This window comes from Cryptotermes secundus, unplaced genomic scaffold (genome assembly GCF_002891405.2).
Source record: "Cryptotermes secundus unplaced genomic scaffold, Csec_1.0 scaffold285, whole genome shotgun sequence".
NCBI classification, from domain to species: Eukaryota; Metazoa; Arthropoda; class Insecta; order Blattodea; family Kalotermitidae; genus Cryptotermes; species Cryptotermes secundus.
The window spans coordinates 25809-51498 of NW_019744410.1; the positions used below are offsets into that span (position 1 = coordinate 25809).

The 25690-nt window shown below is 36.3% G+C and overlaps 2 protein-coding genes across 2 annotated transcripts in view; one reads left to right on the plus strand and one right to left on the minus strand.

Annotated features, from left to right (window-relative positions):
* Window positions 1-540: 540 nt before the first annotated feature.
* On the plus strand, window positions 541-19920 carry LOC111874696 (the record flags this gene model as incomplete). Its single annotated transcript, XM_023870411.2, is given in 8 exon segments — window positions 541-770; window positions 4507-4803; window positions 5530-5889; window positions 6371-6624; window positions 6952-7126; window positions 8508-8603; window positions 12404-12493; window positions 17619-19920. Coding segments are annotated over 8 exon segments (1710 nt in total). The 3' UTR covers window positions 17832-19920.
* A 4609-nt stretch (window positions 19921-24529) lies between these two features.
* LOC111874702 (60S ribosomal protein L11) overlaps window positions 24530-25690 on the minus strand; it is a 4219-nt gene continuing 3058 nt past the window's right edge. Inside the window, exon 6 of the mRNA XM_023870423.1 lies at window positions 24530-24634. Coding sequence (XP_023726191.1) covers window positions 24599-24634 — 36 coding nt within the window. The 3' untranslated portion in view covers window positions 24530-24598. The remainder of the gene's footprint in view (window positions 24635-25690) is intronic.

Consider the following 25690-nt stretch of genomic DNA (forward strand, 5'->3'; position numbering starts at 1 on the left):
CATAAAACCCCTTAACAAACAAAATTATCATCGACGGTCTTTGGCTTCCGTTAAGTTCGTTCAAAAATGGGAATAATTAAATGTAGACTACTGAGGTCTCCCATATTGAATTTTAGCAAAATCTGTGAAACGGTTTGTGGGATACAGGGGAATGTCCGTTTATGGCCTCATGTAAACTAAAGCTAATTATGGATGAATATGGCTGAATATCGGAGTTGAACACTTGGTACGTCGGCCAATATTTGGCCCATTGTACAGGCCAGGGGTAATGATGATGAGTTTGGAGCGGTTGGTGGAATGAGAATTGGCAGGGGAAACCGATGCACTCGGGGAAAACCTGCAGCAGTACCGCTTTGTTCACTACAAATCCCATACCGCACCTGGGATCAAACTCGGGCCACCACGGTGGTAAGCCGGCGACTAACCGCCTGAGCTATGGCACATCCCCAACACGAATGTTACTGGAAGTTTGACGGTATGTGTGTGCTAAAGAGGACCAAGTGTCTAATAACCGAAAGTTCCTCTAAATCCCTGTTACAGACAATATGAACGACGGTGCTGGCGGGGAGACCGGCGGCAGCAGACGTAAAAGTAAGGACGATGAGAGTCGCATCCCGGTTCCGAATCCCAGGGTGTTCCGACGCTCGGCATCGCTACGCTTGCGTGGAGAGAGATCTAGTCCCCGGTCGTTCCCAGAGTCCATCGCGGAGGGCGGGCAATCCTGCACGAAGATCTGGCCCGGCAGGCCGTCCTGTCGTTACCGCAGTCAGGTAACATGAGTAATATTCAGTTCGCCATTCCATCACAGAAATCTTTGCTGCGTTGAATTTCGCCAATGAATCCAGAAGCAGTTTTAGGATTTGCAGGGCCCTAGGTCAGTGTTCAGTGCTGGGTCCCAGGACAGTGAAAAATGTGATTGGGTCTAGGCATGTGTTAGACTCTTTATTATTTATTTCGACCAATGCAACCAGGGAGTGGAAAACATACTATTTTTGTTGCACCTAAAAGTCATAGGCACTTTCCAACCTCTCATCCTAGACGAGCTGCATGCCCGCATGACCCTAAAGGCCTAGACCATGGCCTACTTCGCCTATGCCTTAATCCACCCCTGAATAAATCTGTATCACACAACTGTGAAGTGAATGTAAGGACATGACAAGCAGGTGACGATAAAATGGTCACCTCCTAGCAGTCTACAGCTTGAGAAATTTTTGTCTTTGAGTGTGGGTTTAAATTCCCTGGCACCACAGTTGTGGCAGTCATGTCTTAATCCAGATAACAGTCTATTATCAGGGTATATGTGATTTTACATCATCATGGAGGCCCGTGGTATAGATGTAGTATAGTTTTAACATTAATTGTTTAGCTGGTTCCTCATCTTATGATGTAATTTGTCCATTCTGTGGGGAATGTAGATTGAAACTCAGTTTATTACATGTATACAAGTCTAGAATATACCATTATGTCTGCAGGGATATAACAAATTGCAACAACTGACTTGACGATATGGAATATCACATGAAAAGTTTTTACCTTATTTTACACCATAACTTTCATTTTATAAGTTTATAGTTCATTGTATTTTTTACCGTATATTTTATAATGTAATAATTATCAAGTATCCAGCTTCATTATCGCAATCCAGTTCAGTAGTGTGTGAATATGTTAATCATGTATTTGCCTGATGATGTCTTTAATAGCCGAAACATGTAGCTGAGCTAGTTTTAACTTTGACCATTGTATTGTTGTGTTGCAACAGACTCTAATAAAGAATTGGATATAATGACACAACAGGATGCACGGAATGAAAATTAGAACAATAACGTTTGGAGATCGGTAATTCGACACATACATATAGTGTCATACGTTGTTGTAGTGTCATTAGGACAGTGATTGGTTGTTAGATGAGACATTAGCAATATGAATGATGCAACTCCTTTGCTAATCCATCAGCTCACTGTGAACTTGTTTTTTTACTTGCTGCAGCCAATTAGACATATCTCAATGACATACTGGTGGACTTTCTGAATCACACTGTACACCAATTGTCAACAGCAGGACATAACAAAGCCTCATATTCTAATATGTGATGACACAGACTGTGGCTGGTGGATGAGATATAATTGTGCTGTCCCATAAACAGACTTCAGGGCTAAATCATTGTGCATAGTGCACAAATCCATAAGTTAAGAATATTCTACTTTCTTGTATCATATCTAAAAGACCCAATGATTAAAATAAGCTGTAATGTTGCATATTATTTGTATGAGTGTGAAACTTCATCACTCACCATGCAAGAGCATAAACTGAAGTTATTTTAAAATGGATTGCTGAGGAGAACATTTACATCTATGCAACACATGAAATAACTGGTGGATGGAGAATATTGCATAGTTATGACCTTTACAGTGTGTACAACTCTCTTCATAGTCACTGCTATGAGAACCTCAAATCTCATGACTGCATTACTGGTTTATATTCAGATTCTTACTTTTTTATTTTGTAGTTTGTCTAATTGCTTTGTGAGTTATAATTAGATCTTTTAACTATGTTGCGTTAAGGTCAAGAACAGCACGTAACTGCTGAAATAGTCAGTGTTGCAAAGTACAATGCTCTGTTTTAATCAGATACCTAAACCAGTATTTTGTCCACAAGGCTGTTCTGTGTGAAAGGGTATATGTACATAGTTGACTTCCTTTATATCAAGTCCTGGCCTTGAATGCCATATGTGCAAATGTACCTATTGTTAACATCTACTAAACTTTCGATTATCACAATAAATGCTGCAAAGTACATAGGTATTCCAAAAGAAAGTTGTTTTACACACAATAATTATCTGATAGGCATGAGGAAAGGCATGTTTAAGTTACACAAAACACACATCTGACAATCATACTGTGTGTTGGATTTAAGGTTCTCATGGCAGTGACTATGAAGAGTAGGTTTTCTAGTCTTTAATGCCATGTACTCGTAGCAGTGTAATCAAAAGAAATTAATGTTAAAGGCTATGTAAGACAATAAATAAAGTATTTAAAAAATAACAAGTATAAAATGAACTGAAGCTGAAATTTCGTAAAGTAAAGGTGGTTCCATTGTTTTCATGTATAAGTAAAACTTGGGTTAAAGAGAAGAAGAGAAATGTTAGTAACATTCAAATACTGGGAACAAAATTTTTTAAGAACTGAAGGGTTTTACTGTCTTTAGATTATAAAAAATTAAAATTGAATTTTCTACACAATAAGTGAATATTCACAATACTAAGATTTTACACAGGTATGAAAATGATTGAAATGTTTGGTGATTAAATGCAAAAACAGGTTATTGTAAAGTAAACAGTCAATTCATATTAACAGAATTGACAATATAGCCTCCAAAAACGTCTGTTTTAATACAATCCAAAATGAACAGATGCATACAAAGACTAAGAACATTGTCTTGGTATGTGATGTCCTGTAATTGGTATATGGGTTGCTTACAGTTCAGAGGCATGTGCTACCTCCATCTTCAGGTAAAATATAGAAGCAGCAGTTTCATCTAGAACATCGGTACCCATTAACCAAATTACAAAGCATCACATCCCAGAAGACGGTAATTTAGATTCTAGTGTGGGGACCACAGACCTTGCATAGGAAAGCTATTTAAGACAGGACTACGAATTTGAGGTTCTCACAGCAGTCATCATGAAGAGTGCTATCTTATGTGATATAACACCATGTGGTCTGTTGAAAGTCAGCTGATGCTTCAGAGGAACATATCAACTCCATCTTCGTGGTCCAAGAATAAACCAATCAAGAAACCAGCGTGAAAGCAATTGGCAAGAAGAGTTCTTTCTTGTTTGGCCTATTCTTCGACCTTGAAGATGGAAGCGATATGTTCCTCCGAAACGTCGTGGACTTTCAACGGACTACACTGTGTTTTATCCCATTTCATAACTGTGAAGTCAGAAAAATTAATGGAGAGCATAAAAAATATATGTATAATAATCTGTACAAGTTGTAAACATGCAGTCTTAACGCAAACTTATAATTAAAAGATGGCGTTTAATTATTTCGTATTCATTACATGTTTCAACCATCTCATGGTCGTCATCAGATGAAACATACATAAATAAAGCAAGACAAAAAATTATCGTTTACAGTACAAATATTGCACAAAATGCTAGGTGAAAATTTTCCTAAATAAAATATGAAAGTGCTGGGGGTTATAAATACAACATAGAGAGGTCAAAATAAAATTCTACATCTATGCAGGATCACATATGAATTCTGAGAGTTTGTAGTATATAGTAAGGTAAAAACTTGCTTACTATTTACTTCATGTTGGTTTCGTACCTGGCTTATTCTTTGATCCTGAAAATGGGGGTGACATGTTCTTTAATTTCCACCATGTTAAACTTTTATTTATACTAAGTATATTTGGAGTCATTAAACCCTGTTGTACTGTACAAAATCTATGTTTAATGTGTTCCCCATGCCAAGTTATGTATTTGTTTTGGTTGTTCGGCAGTCTGTAAGCAACAATCATCCACTGGGAACCCCGATCTCATCTCTCAGCTCATACCCTCACACACCAACACCATCCCCGGAGGAAGCAGCAGAAACAGATGATGACATGGGTTCACTTAAAAGTTTTGGAAGTGCTTGCAGCGCAATGTCCTGTGACCATGCATACTTTGCTTGCAATGGCACGACATTCTCTGGCCGACGTATGAAATATGTTGTCCATTGCTCACCACAAATGGATGGTACAGAAGAGTACCTCACACCTACACAGAGGGCCAACCGACAGATACGCAAGCTGAAGGTAATGATTAAACGAAAATCTTTAGTTTCAACTCCAGAGTTTACTGTAACATTTACTAATGAATGTCAAATTGGGGTAATGGGGTAAAAACAATATTTTTCTGTTTTGAGGGTTAAACTAAATGAGATAGGGAGCTGAAATTTGAGAGAACCAAGAATGCTTCCATACATTGTTTCCACACGTCACATAATTTCTGAATAAAGGGGTGTATATTTTTCTCCCATAAATATCAGTGGCAAACCCTCTAATCGGATCTTCATGAATATATCTGGGAGATTTCTTTAATGTGTGTAAACAAAACTCAAGTTCTTAGGCCATTATGAATTTGTTCTTCCAGATTGCGTAAAGGTATAAATGTACTTAAATAAAATTGAAATGAGCATAGTCAACCCTATAATTCTTTGCAGGGAATTCTTTCAACCCTCTGAAGCCTGAAGCTCATCTAAATAATAGAGTATTTAAAGATTAATTTCTTACTCCACAAAAAAAAAACACTGTTTCCACTATGAAGACCAGTTGATTAATGTTCTATGGGTTGATACATAAAAAATACTGTGTGGTCAGAATTCTGAGATTTTAGTGTTCAAGCAAATGGTGTATATAGTTACCACTGTGCTGTAGTAGTTAATGTGTGCTTCACGTACACTGTTCTTATTTAATGCCTTTCTGTGTTCTGTATGAACTTGCAGAGTTTAGTTTCAAGTTTGATTCACACTTCATTGACAGGCACTTCTAAACCAAGCGCAGAAAGACATAGCACAGAAGGATCAAGACATAATTCGGCTAACCAAAGAGGTTGTAGAACTGAGATTATATAAAGCATCATTGGCTGTACCTCAAATGATAACAGACTCCACAAACAATATTGCCACCACTCAGAGCTGTGATGAGATAGAAGGAAATGAAACATCTCTGCATGAGCAGTTGAGTGATGGTGGTGACAGGAAAGACACTAAAGATGGGGTAGATGGCTGTGAAACTCTTGAAGTCTCATCTTCAATATTCCTAGATAACATTAACACAACTTCTGACCTACCATCATCCCTGGCTGACTCGGGCCACTTTGAAGATATGGCATCATCATCAGTAAGTTTACATGTCCAAATAATTGCTTAATTTTATTTACGTAAGCTTTATGTTATTATAAATGAGGATACTTGGTCATTATCACCTGTTATACAATAGCAAATAAGACACCTGATTGTCTCTGGAGATGTATGCATAGAGTCGATAACAGGGAATAAACTATATAAAGACACTGAAAATTGGAAAACAAACCTATAAATGAACAATTAAAAAAAAGATACAAGATGACTACTGAGATAACAGAGGGGCAGGGATTGTGCAGTAACTATTACCACTGATGCTTTTTGTAATAAAAATTCTAAAATTATGTTATGGCTGTTGACAAGATTTTTTGCCTTGAGGCTTATTCTTAACAACTACATAATTTTATATATATCTGCTTGATCTGTATCCATTTTAAGAATTTCACACATTCCAAGAACTCCTGATCAGTTAATTTCTTTGTGGATCAAGCGCTGATAACAGATTTGAAATGTTCTAGATCCACTCCAAAGACTCACTAACACATCTAGGCCCACTACCTCACTCACCAGGCCTAGCTCAATCTTCAGTAGCCCATGAAGATGGGCCAACTACTGAAGACAGAGAGGGAGAGAGGACTCGTATTGTTACCATGTATGAGAAGAGGCTGGAGGAGATGCAACGGAACCATGTGGATGAGTGCCAGGAGATGAAGGAGCGACATAATGACAAAGTGGAGAGCTTGTTGCAGAAACTCAGTGATGTTAACAACAGGTTAGCAAAAAAGATAAACTTATGTGGGAGACTCTACAAAGTTCTACATGTTATTTCTAAAAGAATGATTTCTAGCAAAGGTGTATGGCGTGGTTTCTCAAACTGTGGGTCATATTCTACTCTGAGGAGGGTTGCTGAGTTCTCAAGAATAATTTAAATTTTACTTGTATCCATGCACAGTTTTAATTCAGTAAATAAGTAGGATTTAATATAGTAAAATATTTCATAAACATTTTCATCATTTTCCCATTAGTGACTATCTACCTGGGTGTTTGGCATCATATCTCATAAGGTAGTAATCTTCATGATATTTTTGTCTACTTGTAGGTTCTGTGAGCTACGAGCAGATTATGACCAAGCTAAGGACAAGATCCGAGAGCTGGAGAAGAATAATGAATCTTTGAGGAGGAGCATGGAAGAACAGGAGGAGAGGCACAAGTCGATGTACCTGAAGATGTATATGAAAGGACAGGAAGCAGCCAAGTTTGAGCATGCTGATCAGGTGAGAGGATACAAGCGTGTGTAGTTGAAGAAACAGGAAGTGGCTTGTTTTGAATAACGTGATGTATTATGGAAATTTTAATAACACTCACAATCTGACACCATCACCACTAATACCAAAAGCCTTCTACTGAACTTCTTATTTCAGGCAGTTCCATCCACCTTTAATAACCCATCTCTTTAAGGTCTGCCTTTTTTGCTATTTCCCATCTCCTTCACTTTTCAAGTGGCTCCTTTCCAAGAGATTTCTCTATCAAATGTCTGAATGTATGTATAATTGATAAGTGGCATCCATAGTCTAGGGGTAACGTTCCCACCTCATGACTCAAGGTACGCGGGTTCCAACCATGCGGAGGTCGTGGAATTTTCAAGGGCGGAAAAATTCAGGGAACAAGTCCTCCGGGAGGGACTTTAAGCCGTGGGTCCCGTGTCATAGATTTACGGCACGTAAAAGATCCTCATGTCTCTAGGAGACCTCTGAGCAAAATTAGGCAACAATTTCCCACCCAAGTAGTTTCCAATGCCTATGGTAGATGGGGGAAATATCAGGTACCGACGACCGACCTCGTTGGCTGAATGGGGCTGATAGCACGCACCAGTACTAGTAGGGTATGGCGACAGTAGAAATTAAAGGGGGATGCACAATGGACCAATAACTGGTCTAAGTGCATGGGGAGACCCACCCCCTCTAATAATAATAATAATAATAATAATAATAATAATAATGTATAATTGATTCCTGGAAAGGAATATGGAGGAAAGCAGGGGAAGCAGATATTAAAAAAACTTATATATCAAATGATGAGAGTTCCTATTCAGTTCTTAATAGGTATTATCACAGCAGAAACTCAAAAAAGGGCATTTATTCTTATGTCTCTTCCTTATGTCAAATTCTGCATGTTCTGGCAACCATTTCTCAAAGTTCAGGGCTACAATTGTTTCAGAAAGTCAGCTGAGTCAAAGATGAGAGGGAGTTGTTTTGGCTTTTACTGTGTCCACATTTCAAGCTCAGCACTGAGCAGTGATCTTGATTGGAATTCACTGTATGTCCATGTGTGTATTATCAGAATACCTCTCTTAAATGACCATCTACATTTATTGCAATAAATTCTGTTAAATTTAATAAGCTTTTAATTAAATTTAACAGAATTTGTTGCAATAAATATACGTGGACATTCATAAGAATCAACCACGAGTAGTGGGTGTAACTTTTTAAAGCAAGATGATATCCTGCTGTGTCCAAACACACTTTAACTACTATATGTGTGTGTATTCCAAGAGAACCTTCGCAGTTCCTATATGTAACAGTTGTATCAACTTTCATCATGATTCAACAGTAATGACAGCATTGAGAATATGTGTTATTACTGTGTGATTGGCAGGTTTTGGAGTTTGCCCATCGAGCCCCTGCACGAGTATCAGTACCAGAGTTACTTCAGCAACTGCAAGTCACTGAGAATGAACTGGAAAACATCAAGGTGAGTGGGTAACACTGAGTTCATGTTGCCATTGTAAGTAGTTGAAGTTTCTAGATGTGTGTGTTTGAATTCTGCTCAGTGTGTTTATTGTCATTGTTTTCATACCCAGATTCATTATGTATAAACCTGATTAAGGCATGTGAATGTTCTGGTAAGGTAAAAATATTATTTGAGTCAAACATTAAAACATATCATAATGTCTACACATTTTTTGCATTTAATAAACCCAGTGCTAAAGCTATTTTGTGATACTAAATTTGAAATATTTTATAAAACTGATTTTTCTTCCACCTAAAATTATCTCTTCATTATTAAATTTCACATTTCTAATGAGTATAATAATCTGTGCTGATATTTTAGCAATGTCTTCATAGGTTCCTCTTTCCATTAGACATCCTCACTCTCTCAACTGATTTACCTAACTAATGAACTAACTTATGTGCCAGAGTCCTTTTTGAAAAGCTAATAATTGCATAGCTATTCCACAGATTCTCTGCCTTTTATTTAACCTGAAGATTCGTTTAACTGGCATATTGGACACTTCATCAAATACCTATCTTCTTCTTATTCTTTCACCAAACTTTCCACATCTATGTGAGTCATCTAACAACCAAACTTTTCCATCTAACTCTGCCTGTCCCTCCTGAAGTCTGATCTCATGTATAGATCAAAAAAGTGGGACAGCATTCAAATAGGGGAATGCCTGTCAGGTCAAACGACAGCACAGACCTAGTCCCTGGCACCAGACTACATGGAGTCTCACCAAAGAAGACAGTAATCTTTAACAAAATTTGTGTACATTACTTTTTTCCTGACTGATAATACTTTTGCCTATCAGATTTTTTAAATGTTAGATATTTTATAGGCCAATTGAACTGGAATGTGAAACATTTCATAGCACATAAAATGCTTTCAGATGTTAAAAATTCATCTATTATTAGGTTCCCTAAGCATTTCCATTACTATGTCATGATCTGAAGCACTCAATGAGTGCAACCATTCTGCTTTTCATGAACCTGGTTTTTTTTTTATAGTATTTCCTCAGCTGACTGTAATGTCCTGTGCTCAGTGTAAATTTATGCTTTCTGCTGATTGGTTTGGTGCAAGACCTTGGCCAGATGCTTATTCCTAGGCCACATACCACATATATAAATTCGTACAATAGATGTTTTTAGAATTTGTAATTAATTCTTCAAGCAATCACACTTGCATCTTTGAATGTCCATCTGCGAGGTACCATAGAAACAGCAATTAAAATTCTCGTGTCACCTCTAAACATTAACTAATTATGTTATGAAAATTATTAAGACTGGTTTCTTAAGAAGATAATATTTACATTTATGTAAGGTCACTGACAAAGTCTCAGCATAATTACTTCCATTTGGTGAAATAAACATAAAGCACCAAATGCACTAAATGTCCTTATGTGAGAGTAGGGTGAGAACAGATGTTGAGGTTTCCATTTTTTAATTGTACAGTGGAAATTACTGGCAAAAATATTCATATTTATTACAATAATCAGGGCTTGAAAAATTATATCAAGTCCTATCACCAAACTCAAACTTCATTCATTACACATACAATTATATACCCATTTTTGACTTAAATAAGAGTTTAATCCTTTCATTGCCACAGTATTTTAAACTGGCTCTACTGATTTCTGATAATTATTTTTAGCAATGGAAATAGGAAGGATTTTATAATATATATCTTTGAGAGATTTGGAAATATTAAATTTAAAACTATGAAAGATATTTTCATTAATTTTTCATTTTAAATTCAAAATCTGTGTACAGACCTGATCTGTTAGTACAGAAACAAAACTATGGCAAAAGTAGATACTGTCACTGAACTTCTATGGACCCTCACTCCTCCATGACATTATGGAACTATTCCCATTGCTTGCAAACTGAACTCCACTGTGTTTTTCATGACCTAGAAATAATAATACTTAAAACAGTTTAAATGTCTGTAGAGACAGAGATTCATTAAAAGAGAACTGTCTGTGGATCTTGCATTCCCACTATATTCTTTCTCTCCAAAAATAAAATTCTGGCTATGGTCTTGGTCACTGTGCTAATATTTAATGAGGATGGTCAAGGGCAGTAACCAATGAATGTTTGTTTTATTTTGGTGGCAGGATGGGCTTCAGTTTTGGAATTTGTGAAATGTTTGTTTGGAAAACAGAAATCAGTAATATAGGTTTTGAGGTTTTCATTAGAGAGATCATTCAGACTGTGGTCTCTGGCATTGTGAAACTATGTACTCTTGTAGGCAGACACCAATACTTCAGAGAAACACATTGCCTGCCATCTTTAGTTCTGAGGGAAGTGTGTAGGGTGAAGAATTGATTGATTTTTATTGGCAGGCAAAAAATATTGTTATGCTGAAGAGAGCTGCTTTCCTGATCACCATTTCTATTTGCTTAGACCAGGCTCCTGCAAGTCTGCGTCACCACTTCCTTGCAACCTGCATTAGAAAACCGACTCCTCACTCTACATCCTTAGTATACACCAACAATATTACACCCACAGTATACAACAAGATTACACTGTGTCAAAATCCAGAAAACCACAATCTGAGAAATCAGTAACATTTGGGTACATAATACAATATGACATGATGGCTGAAAGCCTGAAGAGATTAACAGACAAGGTGGCTACTGCTATGCAATGTAGCAGTAAACACGTTTCTGCAGCAACAAATCAACACACAACACAAAGTTCCATGCATGACACAAGATCTAGTCTACAAGGAAAATTTGTATAAAAACAACAGGTTCACATGTCACAATATATATATGTCACAGTACATGAACCCTTGAATTAAATTCATAGGATATTCTCTCTTTTATTCATTTATATTACCAATTTAAAAGTTCAGCACTAGTCACTTTTAAAAAAAGTTCAATGCATTTTTCTACGTGAACTCCTGTCTTTATTTATTAGAATTTTGTTTACCTAATTTATTGATGTACCAGGGCAAAACTTTGCATGCACATTTAAAATAACTTCACAGGTCACTTTTTGTATTATTCTGATTTTATTTATCCACAATATTTATTTATTGCATGGAAGTTCAGGGTCTTTTCTCTATTTTCTTTGAGAATGCTTTGTTTTTTGCCCCCATCCTCATTGTCTAGAGGTTTGCAACAGGTTTAAGATGAATGCTAATAAATGGAAAACAATTTTACAAATAGGGTCCAAGATAAACTATTTTTGGTATGTATGATGACTGGAGAGACCTTACATTATTATAAGACATTAAACTACTACTGGGGGCTGTGCCAGGGACAGTTGGCCATGTTAAGCATGACCACACCTTTGATTGGAGATAGCAATTAGCTGATCTGTTTCAGTGGGTGAGGAACAGTGAAACAGTTTTCCATACAAACATTTAACAGATTACCAAATGTAAGTATATATTACTGATTCATATTTCAGGACAATCCTTGCAAAGCAAATATATTTGCTAACATTCATTTTTCTGTATTATTAATATGGTATGTAACAAATCAAACACTTGAACTAATTATGAGATTCACATCCTAATTATTCATATTTCTGTCATGCAACTTTCCATGCATTTGCATGAGCTATTCCCAATACTCTAAATATTTAAATATTTATTGAAAGAATCATCTTACTGAATATTTTGACCCTCATGAAATGATCACAAATTAATGAGAATTCCTAAACACGTTTTACCATAATGCAATTTTTCAAAAAGATCTGTTTCATAATTATACTGCTACATAATGATATGCTGGTTTTTCTCCTGGGCGAACACATACCTTGCAGGATACGGACCACCAACAAACAGACAAAACAAAGCCGGCTTTGCTCAGTGCAAAGGAGGCCATATCTCTATGGATACTTGGTACTCGTAAGGTACGTCGCCCACCCCCTTAGTGATTCGCCCATTCTGTTACTTTCTGGTTGTGTGTGGCTCATTTCATTTGTTGCATGGCATGAATTTAAGCATGTGTTGGGTGTAATTCTCACTTTATTTCTGCTCTATCTGATCATAGTCATGCAGTCTTCGGAGAACTTCCTTAGTTGAAGCCCACAACATGGCTTTTATAGTGTAAAATGGAAAACTGGCTGTGAATGGAAAAGGACATAGAAGTTAACAGGACTGTATTCAGGTTACGATCCTAGCATTTTCCTGGAGAGATTACATACAACCCTGGAAAACGCCTGTCAGATAGCTAGCCACCAGGCTGATATTCAAAATTCATAATTCCAAAATATGAAGTGGAGTGCTGACCACTGCTCTGCGAGATTTTATGGTGTGATAATATAGCTTTACTGTCTGAATTCTTCAAAATTTATAATTTCTTCATTGTTTATCACAGACTTTTCCAAAGCCTTATGCTGAACTGTGTCTTTTTTCTAAGTTGAAAGTTGCTGACTGATTAGTGATTGATAAAATCCACTTTAGCTTCACTAGCTTCAAGGCTGTCTTTGTTAATGAGAAAAGTGATATCTGATTCTCAGTCTAAGTTACTACAGCATTAGGCAAGAAAAATTTGTTCTTGGCTTCTTGAACATGCACAATCAATGGCAGATGCCATATGGAAGAATACTATGCATGTATGAATAATTCTGTTTTCTGCAGTTATTATAAAGATACTGTCTTCAGGATTGACTAAACTGGCCAGATGCCATTTTCCCTTAAAATCTTATATAATCTTAAAACATTTTATGTTCTGTCATATGCTGAAATGAATTATTATTAAGGTGTTCTGAAGGATGCGATTATATCAGCGCTCTCATTTTGATATATTACTTAAATTGTGTAAAAATCTAAAATTCATGATCATCATTTTTTTTTTTTGAGAGAGAGAGAGAGAGAGAGAGAAAGGAGTGAATGAGATAAAAATGTGTGGATCTGATGTTTATTCTGGAGGAAGGCATATTCCATAAAAAAAAAACTGTTTACCTTGATATGTAATATAGGTCTATACCATTAATTGAACAATCCCTTTCTCATCAATTTTTGCCGCCTGAGAATTTGAACATCTATATGTTCACACATGATAACAGCTTATTTGGGAACCAGTGAAACAGCATGTTAAGATGTTCTCAATACACTAGTTTGTTTGAAGTTCTCCAGGATGCTGTAGTATCTTCAGGCACTGTACATTTATTCGGCTTCCATTAAGACATTAACAATACACCTAGACTATTAATTTGATTTGTACATCACCAATTAGTGAACTGCACAGCATGTAACACAATAATGCTTTGCATATTTGCATATGTAACATGCATGAGTTACTAATGTAAGAATCTGTAAGATAAATATATAATGGGACAGTCTACACAACATTGATTCTGAAAGAGACAAAATAGACACTACTGTGCCAACATTTGTTTTAATTAGCTACTGGTGGTAATGCTATATGTTTCGACCCTTTTCTTTGGTCTTCTTCAGGCATACAAAAATATTGGTACTAGTTCTTGAATTGTGTCGTTTATCTATATGAATTCATATTGTGTTTGTAGGAATTTTTATATTAACAAATGCACTTTAATTTAAATGTGGTTCAAATATAGTTTAGAACTTGACATTAAAAGAATAAAAAAATAAAATTAGAATTAGAATTTTTTATATTCTGATTCTAATTTTATTTTTTTATTCCATGAGTAAGTAAGTAAGAATCAGAATTACAATAGTGATTAACATATTTGTAACTTAATATTATTAGTCTTATTTAAGATTTTGTGACTGCTACATATATGTGTTGTCTGGCTGGTCCACTGTAGTGGTGATAGTTGTGATGTGGGGTAATTGTGTGCTGCAATTTTTCCTCAGAATCTGGGTTGTGTTGGTTTTTGATCTTCCTCAAAAATAATATACATAAAACAGAGTACAACTCATTTTTCTGGGAAGGTAAAAAATCAACATGACCCAGATGCTGGGGAAAGATTGCAGCACACAGGTATCACTACCACAGTGGATCAACCAAGTAACACATATATGGATATGTAGCATTATCAAAGTCTCAAATAAGACTTATAATATAAATTATAAACACCTTGATCACTATTTTAATTCTGATTTTAATTTGTATCCTTTTAATGTCAAGTTATAAACTATATTTGAACCACATTTAAATGCAAGTCTATTTGTTAATATAAAAATTCATAAAAACACAATATGAATTCATATTGATCAATGATGCAATTCAAGAACTAGTACCAGCATCTTTGTATGCCTGAAGATGACCCAAGAAAAGGGTCAAAACATGTAGCATTACCACCAAGAGCTAATAAAAACAAATGTTGACACAATAGTGTCTACTTTATCTCTTTCAGAATTATTGTTGTCTAGACTGTCCCATTATATATCTTTCATATGACACACCAAAGGATGCATACCATAAAGGCTGTAAACATCTGTCTCATTTAGACAACAGAAGATATTGAATTAAACTTCAACGCATAGTGCTAAGAAACACAATAAATCTGAAGCTTTTTTTAATAAACAACTATCATAACAATGAAGAAGAAAATGGATAATAATTAGGAAAAGGAACTGAAAAACTTTTGTTATTTTTTGTATCATTATAGTTCATGGAAATCTAAGCAGGAATATTTTTCACAAGAGATACATAAGTCTATGTAAAGAACTAGTATCTCTCAGTTGCTGTATAGATTTTAAATCCAAAATAGTGACAGGTGGTAAATGACTATACGTTTTAATTTGTGGGAACATTTTGTTCCATTCTAGGAGTACCAGATATGCTTCATCCTGCTTATCTTATAGCATAAGACAAAATAAGTTTGTAATTTAAATAACTGAACTTTTTCTCATTCTGCTCCATACACAGTCCAGCCTAATGACCTGGTTCATTTACCTAGTGTTGTTTGGATCCTTCCCTCATCCATTCTACTTTACTTCTGGCCTATATGGACCAAAGAAGTGAGCATTTTTATAACTATCTTGAGCAGAGAATATGGGGGTTTGAATTCATATGGAACAGAATTACTGATATTTCAACTGGTTATTACTTGGTTTGATTCCTGGTTTTTATATATCCATTATTTTATTATTTCATTTATAGTATTGTCCTCTTACTGTCTGTCACTTTTTTCATATTTTGTAGTTGCTGTTTCTGATATTCTGTAAATTCACATTTTTGGTCATTGTTTGTTCTATGTTAAGCTCCAATGTCATCCATTTTGTAAATACTTCCTTGTATGCAAGGGTAACTTACTGTACTGAAATATACATAGGTATGTTGTGTACAGACATTTAGAATTCTGGAATATATTTGGTGAGCATATCAAGTTATGTCAACCAATCAAAGCTAACACTTTACTTTAAGTCCTGATATACCTTTAATGTAGGTGTGATAGGCGAAAAAGGCAGGAGTATCTCACTAATAATATCCATACTGTGAACTTCTGGATGGGGATTGGCTAGGATAGCCTAACTTAGTGTTTTTCAGTTGTCCAGAGGCTTATTTTTGGCATCACACGATTCTGACAGAACCCAGAATATAATTTTTTTTTTTTTTTAGTTGTAGGAATAGGGTGAGATTTGAGTCCCTTGGTACTGTGGCCTCAAATGAGCCAACTATACCAGTCCATGATGGCTGATGAATATGAAACATTGGTGTAATGATAATTGGCAGGAGAGACTGACATACCTAGAGAGAAACCTGCCTCAGTGCAACTCTGTCAACGACACATCCCACATGAACAACCCTAGAACTGAACCTGGGCCTCTTCTCTGAAAAGCCAGTGTATAGTCTGAGCTATGCCATGACCAAACCAGAAATGAAAGGCACGGGGAAAGGCAGTTTCATAATACATACAAAAGAAAATGACAAAATAAATTAAAATACAAGAGGGTGTCAGCTGCAGTATATTTAGCACTACTGGAATAAATAGGAGTAATTTTATTTTTGAAATTCTGTGTTTACAACTGTAATAAAAATGTTTATATTGGCATTCAAACTGAAACTTTGAGAAACGCTGAGATTCCACGGAACTCATTTTTAACTATCATGTTTATGTTGTTTAAAACTGCTGAATCAATTGCAGAATAAAAAATGAGAGCTCATGAGGTTACGAATACAAAGCTGGGGAATGTGGGATATGTCTGCTGTGCCCTATCAAGGTAGAGTGGCTACATAACTTATATGAGTCACATGTTAGTCAGAATTGGTAACATATTCATTTAGCACTTGCTTTTGTATATTTATTTAATGTTGATATCGATAACTATGATTATGTAGCATCAAATGACAGGATGTTAGCGAAAATGCAAAAATGCAAAAATGTAGAGGAAGTCATGGCCTAATTTAATGTACTATCCTGGCATTTCCCTTAAGGGACTGAGGAAAACCATGAAAATATCCCAGCCAGCATTCAAATTGGACACCACTTTAATACAATTATGAAGAATTATCACTTGAGCCAACTTGCTCAGTTCACACTTTATGTGTCCTTCTATTTATAATGTTTTTACAGAAAAATATATGTGTGAAACCTGTTCCCTGAGTAATAGAGTACTTGACATGGATCCAGTATAAGTGTAAGTTCTGGTATTTAGTGGCATGACTGCAGAAAACTGAAATATAAACTAAATATGAAGACTCTTCTTAACCTTTAGTGCAGGATATTACTACTCGGTATGCAAGATGTAAATGCAATATTTTAGAACTTAACGTTTCCCCATACCTCAATGCATGTTTACAACCATTCCCACTGTTTTTATAAATACTAAAAAACAAGCCAATGTGTATATGTACAGGTTCTATGACAGCCAAATTTCTGTATGGAAATAGCCTAACACTAAAACTCTATCATTATCAAATACAATAAGTGCAGTGAATCAAATGTGCAGAGTAATAGAAAATCAAATAGAGTACACGTTTCATTGTACAAAACTGTGAAGGGAAAAACAAACGTCCTGCATAGACTTTCAAAATGACATAGTCTGTGCTAAAAATGGAAGCTGAGACTCACCTCACAGTGTGGAATATGTAACTTTTTACAGGCAATGTACCGACGAATCGTGGAGACTCGTACTGGCAAGGGTGAAATGGATCCTGAAATTACCTTGCAGTTCCTGAAGTCTGCTATCTACTACTTCCTCACTGACAAAGAGAATCACCAAGGTCATCTGAATGCTATTGAAAGTATCCTGGGTTACAATGAAAATGAGAGGCTCACCATTGAAAAGATGTACAGATCTCACACCAAGAAATAGTTCCTCCATAATCTTGCCATATGTTACATCTGTTGCTCATTATATTTGAGCTGCAATCCATTGCAAATGTTAGGTCTCTGATGTTCAGGCACTGTGAAATAGCTGAAGCACCTCATTTCCATATTCAAAGGGATGTTCTCAGCATTGACATTTTGAGATCAGGAAGTGTTGGTTATGGGTTAAAAACCTATTCTGCCTTTCATTTTCTTTTATTTAATTCCATTAAACAAAGTCTCTCTTTGGCAGCTGATAGCTATTCAGGTGGCCAAGAAATACATAAACATTCAAAACCATGAGAATTACTGCTTCCTGAGATGTGACTCCGTATAGTTGGGTACATCTTTACTGACTTTTCAGAAGAGCATGAAGCCCCTCTTTTCAAGGTAGAAGAGCACAGAAAACATACCATTAGAGGTATATGGATTATCATGATAAGGACTCTTTTCAGCACACTGTCCTTGTTTCGAACTTCATGTTCCCTTCTTCTTTACCCCTTGTTTATTTACTTTAGCCTGTCTTTCATCAGCTTTTTTATCGACTTTTTCTTTCTTTACTTCCCTCCTCTGCTCTCTGAATCATCTGTTGTTTGTGATCCACTCTGCTCTTGAAATGGGCCATTTAAGAGGCTCTGTTTCTTCTTGTAACAGCACATATCATGAGGGCAGAAAGTTACCCAAACCCTGTAATCCACCTGTAATAGTATGACCTTAACCATGAATATCTGACCACTACCGTCATTTGTAGTATTGCCCCTATGCAGAGTGAAACCCTTAGATGGACAATACTTGTAATGCTCAAGGATTTTGAAGATGTGGAAAAGTCATACTCTTATATCTTGAAAATGGAGACAGGATGTTGCTCAAAAATATCAGCCAAGATCATTCAAACTACACAGTGTCACATTCCATGAGACAATAACCTTCATAGTCAAGACCATGAAAACGTCAATCCCTCATAAATATGTTTACAAAATCCACTATTGCATTCCATCTCACACATTCATATTTCTTTAGGTCTGATGTTCTATTTGAAACCATTTACATAACTCTATCATAAAATATCCAAAGAGATATGCAGTATTGGCCTACAATAATTGTTACCTAGTACCATTTCATAGCTATCAAAGAAGGTAACCTCACAGGGATGGATGTAATCTCTCAGCTGTCAAACCAGAACTCCAAACAGACAACTGAAATCTACTTACTCAATAAAACCCTCGTCTCTCAGTATGTTGTGTACAAATACTTGTGTAAAAGAAATATGGAAATTCAATGTTAATGTTAAGATTAGGTAATAGAAGTAATGCATTCTTCATTTCCCTGAACCATATGCATATTGATAAACTATGTTTCCTACATCTTTTAATACACTTAGATTGAGGCTGAAAATATGCTTGCCACCATATCCATTGACTTGCCTGTGGCAAGTGACTGGGCAAATTTCTGGGGCCTGTATAAAAGTGTAGAGCTGGGTTAGCTGTCTGTACAGTGACACGCTTGATGGCCAAAATTTGATCCCTGTCAGGGTCAAGACATTTTTCTTTCCTCCAGTGTCAAGACCAGGTCTGAGACCCACCCAACACATACTGGGAGCTCTATCCCCAGGGGTACAGCTGACCACTCACTTCCATCTAGGGCCAAGGTCAAGAATGGTAGAGCTAACCTCCATTCCCCATACATCTTCATTGCATAATGCTTAATTAATTATACACAGGGATAACTTTACTTTTACCTGTACCAAAGTATGCTAATTGCACATGGCCATTAAGCAGAACTGTTAGTGTGATTATTCAGTTGCCTGAAGGTGCAGAATAGATTGTTTCATTGAATGTTAAATACATCTCAGACAGAAGACATGTCTCTTAACACACTGAATACTGATGTAAAGAAGCAGTCAGTGAACCCATGAGGCACATAACATTAACATCATTCAGCCTGAACATTTTGGATCTGTAACATGCAGTGTATTCAGTTACATGATGGTAGCTAATAATCTTAATTTCTGTTCATATGTAGTTTATGAATATGTTTTTAACTTGTACCAAATAAATTATGGTAAACTCTTCTAAGAGATCACATGTAACACTTCAGAATTTTGTTTCAGTTTGTTATTGGTCTAATTGGCTTTGTTATCACTTTACATTGTTTGAGTTTCAGTTGTTTTTCATTCTTATTTACAAGTTATGGACTTCCTAATTCCCCTTTTTTTCAGTATGTATTTTACAGAACATTTCATGCGGAATGTACATTTATTGTTCACATATGTCCTACCAAAAGTTAACGGAGTTATTCAAAATTAAATCCAAGTAAGAAACTATTATTTTAAATAGTGGTTTGCTGCAAACAAAAAGTGATGTGTTGAAATGAATTTTTGTGTCACATTACATAATATAGGAGGCCACGCTACAAGCTGGAAGGTCATGGGTTCAAGTCCCGATCAGGTCATTGGATTTTTTTCAGTTGACCTAATCCTTCCAGCCGCACTAGGCCCCTCTAACAGAAATGAGTACCAGGAATTAATTAAATAATTTTCCTGGGGAACAAAGCGCGGCTGGTGCGTAAGGCTGATGTTACCACCATCTTTGAGCTGATTGTCTAGATAATGTGGGACCCTCAACCTCTCACAACTCTATGGGCCTTCATGGCCTGGTACAGGGATAGCTTTACTTTACTTACTTTTACATAATATAGAGTACTATCAATTATCAAATTTGAGATGTTTGTAAATCATGTATCAAGAGATTTTGGAAGAGCAAGTATCAACAATCTCTTTCTTTCTTCAGTATGTCACATTTTCCTGAAGGGGCTAAGGAAAAACACAAGCAGCTTCAGTCGCGATAACTGGTTCTTGCTGTGATTCCAGCCAGATATTGTCTGAACATAATACCTTGCGTAATTAAGGTCCTTACAAAAATATGGATCCCTACACTGAAGGAAGACCCCCCCATCTTCCAGTTCTCAGCATATTTAAAGAAGCAAACATGCTTGTTGGCTTCACATGAAGCATCCAAGATGTAAACCTACGTAACCAGAGAACATGAGAAGATTTAAGATTATGAGCTTTCAGAATGCAATACTGTGCAATTTTGTGGATACCAGCGTTTCATGGGAACCAGCTACTCCCTCTACCCATCTGTCATCATCATCATCAGTAATCTGTCAGACGACAGGTCCACAGTCTCTTCCAAAACAGTTTCTCCACTTAATGCGATCTTCTGTTTTTGGAAGGAGACTATCCAGGAAAAGTGATAATGTGGTAGTTTTTCCATTTGCTTTCCACATCGCAGTACAACAGCCGTTCAAACCACTCTGGTCACGCCTGTTGCTATACGAACTTGAACCATCTCGAGCATCATTTGCTCTGTGCTTCAAGTCGCTGCTTCCGACATCAGTTTTTGGTGTCTCTCTTCGTCTGATGCCTACCCTTTGACCTGTCCAGCAAGGGAGGCCCTGCCAGTAGCTACGCTACCGCTGGTATAGCTCTCAGGGTCCTTGGCATACTCAAACCCACGATAAGGCGGAGACACCAAGGAGGGGGACCCATCTGTAGGGTAAAAGAATTCAGGAAGTTCTTGAAAATGCTGGCACCAATCTATTCAGCTTCATCACATCCCAATATTCTCACATTAGGATATAGCCTTGAGGTTGTCAACACTGAGATTCCAATTTGCAAATTTTATGTTTTTTGTCAATGGAAATGCATTAAAAAATTAACTTAGTGAAATATATGCTGAAGAAAACAGTTTCAACATGGGAAGCATTTTCCAAGGCTTCTGACTTTGTGTTCAATGCAATATGAAAACAATTTTATTATATATTTATGTATAAAGAAGACACTTTCTATGTTCCTGATGGTGTCAAAATTTACATGTTATTTATTATTGTAAAGGTGTATTTAATGACTCAAAGGAATGAACATTGTCCTACAATCTCAGATCTAATCCAACCACACATGAAGAACAAAATGGTGGAAAGGGCTAAATATAAAATCCAAATTACTATAGAAACAGAAAAGAACAACATTTAATTTGTAAAGTTATTTGAATCTCTTCTACCTTTAGTTCACAAACTTAAATTCTGCACTAAATTCGCTAAATTATGGATACAAACATTAACATAGTTATGAGTCATGATTCTTGTCTGTGATGCTGTTATCTTATCAATGCACAACAGTTACATATAACAATCAAACAAAATATGACTTCCACTAATCAAAATCATGTTTCAGAATGTCCTGTTTATCTGCAAACTACCACAGAGCAAACAAACTTCAGTCCCGGTGGCAGAATCTTTTCCAAGAAATTGCTACCTGCTTTCCTCACTCAGTGAATTTATTTTATAAAAGATCAATTTAATTCTAAGCAGACCTTGCATCTTGAAATACCATTCATGAGTACATGATACATCTGGCTTCACTTCAAGAGCTGCACTCCACTAGGAGCTGTTTCAATTGCTTACATAGCTATTTGAAGTCAACCACTTCCCATGAAAAACAAAGCACTAACAACACAACAATGGATTCATCTTCAAAATCCTGATTCATACAATTTCATATGACTGCAGCTTTTAACAGTTTTAGATTTGTGAGGGGTATGAATGAATGCAAACAACTAACTCTTAAAAAAGATGAGACTGATAGTGGCCTCTTTTTATCGATTTTTTTTTTGTCAGAGGAAAAGACTGTTCTTAGTATGATATGAGGTTTGGATGACATGAACTGTGAAGCCTTGTACTGATATGACACTAGTATAAGTCAGATGCTGGCAGGAACTTCCATGATGCTAGACATTCAGTCAGGTTCATCTGTACAGAATACAGTCCTCTGCGTCATATTACCATATCATATATTCTCAAGCCATGAAAATCCAATGTTCAATTTACTTTTATGGTGGAAAGGGCATTCTCAGTATTGGACTGTACTGGCAGTCCTAAATGTAATGTACAATCTTGTTCCCAGTTGTGGACTGTACAAATAAAACTTGCTCTTACTCTAAGTTCCTATATACGTAGCTTCCTGGGGAGTAAATAGCAACCTCACCACCATTTGTGAGCAGACTGTCTAGAAAATATGGGAGCTTCAATGTCTCACAACCATATAGGCCTCCACAGCCTGTTACAGGGAGAACTCTATCTTTCCTTTTTATATATATGTGTAACTTATTTGGGATCCACTGTTATTTAGTTTAACTTAATTTATGTATGATTGCCATCATATATGTCCCTAAGAATATCACTTTCCTTGGAGCCTAACTTGAGGGCTGTATAAGAAAATTCATTTTCTTTCATGGAAATGGGACATAATTCTATATTGTAAGGCTCATTTCTTTATACCCCACACATATACTGAATGTGGTATTGGCTAGATGACTGATGAATCTAGGTTTGATTTCCAGTGATGATAGATCTTTCTCTTCTCCCCAGTATCAAGAGAGGTTCTGGAATTCACTCAACCTCCGATTAAGTGGGTATTGAGGTCTCTTCCCCTAAGCAAAGTGGCCAGCACATGACTGACCAATCACCATCTAGTGCTTACGTGATGTATGTATTATGACTACAGTTTCAGGACTAGCACTGATGCATTAAAGTGGGATGACTTCTATTGTTCCACTCCTATCCAGCTGAAGCACAGTACAGTATTAGCCTGCATTTCATATTTTCAAAGTTTTCACCATATGCAAATGATTACAAAGCCGTGTCACTGAAAGTTTGACATCATGGATCTTCTGTCTGAAACAAAAGACTAGATGTAGTGTTGCTAGAACCTCTCTTCCCTATCTACATCCTAGTGAAGCTTCCAAGTATTCACTTTACTTGCCATTTTCCACCAGTTTTCAACTGTACACTGAACTTGTAACTCTTGATGATAGCTGTGCAAATAAATATAAGCCCTTCGTGTTGATCACTGTGCTCTTTATGAAAACCTTGATCATTTCTATATATCCCAATCCCTCATTATCTACAGCACCAGATTCTAAATAAAAACCAGAATAAATTCCTGTGATGAGGTGTGACATACAGCAATGAGATCTACTGCCTTCTTGTAATGAGATGTGAAATCCACCAGGTTCATTTCATTTAATTCAGTACATGATACATCACAAAGAAAAGGGAATTCTCTTCATAATTTAAAACTGTTTTACTTGTCTGATAGAATACCTTAAAACTCCATGCTTCACTAAATACAATGAAATTTCAGTACTGGGCTGCAAAAAAAAATCGAAGTTGAAAATCATTTCCATGAGAGTTCTGGAAACCTACAAAACTGAGGGGCACATCATGCCAACAAAATTCAAGTTTATAAAAATAACATGAAGCCAGGATAGCATAGTGGGTACAGCAACTAGTTATGGACTGGACAACTGAAGGGTTGGACTTGAGATCCAGTAGGGTCAAGAATTTTCTTCTGCATGTCCAGACCGCCTGTGGGGTCCACCCAACTTTCTATCTAATGGGTACCAGGAGTAAAGTGGCTGGGGCATGAAGCTGACCACTTCCAGCCTGTGCCAAGGTCAAGATAATGTAGGTCTATACATCCAATCCCCCATACACCTTCATGGCAGAGTGCTTAATTAGTTAAGCACATGGACAACTTTACCTTTTTATCAAACTAACATATATAATTCAAGAGACACTGAAGATCATTAATGGCATTTCAATGAATTAGTACTTATAGGGTTCCATTAAAAATGAAGAGACACATTTAACTTTCATAATTGTTATTATTATTTATAATGTATCAGTCACTCTCAATGTTCAATTTCAATCATGTTAACTCTTCTTGCCAGCCAAAATGACACCATCATACTGAAAAGAAATCACAGTCACAGGTCAACAATTTTTTCCATACAGTTTATCATCTTCAAATTCCCTTTAATTGACCCTAAACATTTTGGTATTTTTATTCAATATTCACACAGACTACAACATATTGTATATTGTTTACTGGAACTGGCAACTTAGTGCTGTGAGCACTTTTTTTTTGCACAATTAACCATCCCTAATAAAAAAAGTTTTTAACTAAATGTGGTCAAATTATAATTTAGTTTCAAATCTTAAACTCAATTTCAATCTATTGCAAATACAACAAAGGGTACATCCAACTCTCACTTTCACAGGTGGCTGATATGATAGCAAAACAAAATAAACAGCACCTCCAATCAACAGTTACATCTTTGGCAGATGCAGGTATGAGAACATGTTCTCCACTAAGTATTTCCAATATTAAAACAATAGGAGCAGCTAGTAAGTACATTAAAAGCTGTCCTTCTGTTTAAGTAACACTCCTAGTAGTGCATACAAGTGAGGTGCAATAAAAAACTTTGTTATAGCACACAAAGACCAAGCAACATCTGACCAAACTGCATGATGCTGCTTGGTACCGGAATGTGTGCAGTTCCATTTGACTACAAATGTATTGGTAACAGGACAAAACATACCACAACAAGAATGGAGGTACGATGGGGTACCCAAAAGAAACCAAACTAATTTTCTTGTGGGCAGAGCTTTTGTAGTACCGCGTTTTGCCACTATGAGCACATAGAGCTAACATTCCTGAGTCGATAAGCCGACTACCGTTGCTTCAGAAGGTAAGGACTAGTTTTGGCAGAGTTCATAGTGACAACTGTTTTGTGTGTTCGTCGTTTTTGCAATGACTGATTTTCGTGAACAGCGTGCGGCAGTGAAATTCTGCTTTTTGCTCGGGAAAAGTGGAACAGAAACTCTTGAAATGTTAAAGACGGCATACAACGATGATGCTATGGGGAAAACTCAAGTGTTTGAGTGGTTTTCCCGTTTCAAAAATGGTGAAATGTCAATTGATGACAAACCTCGTTCTGGTCGTCCTTCCATGGCCCGAACACA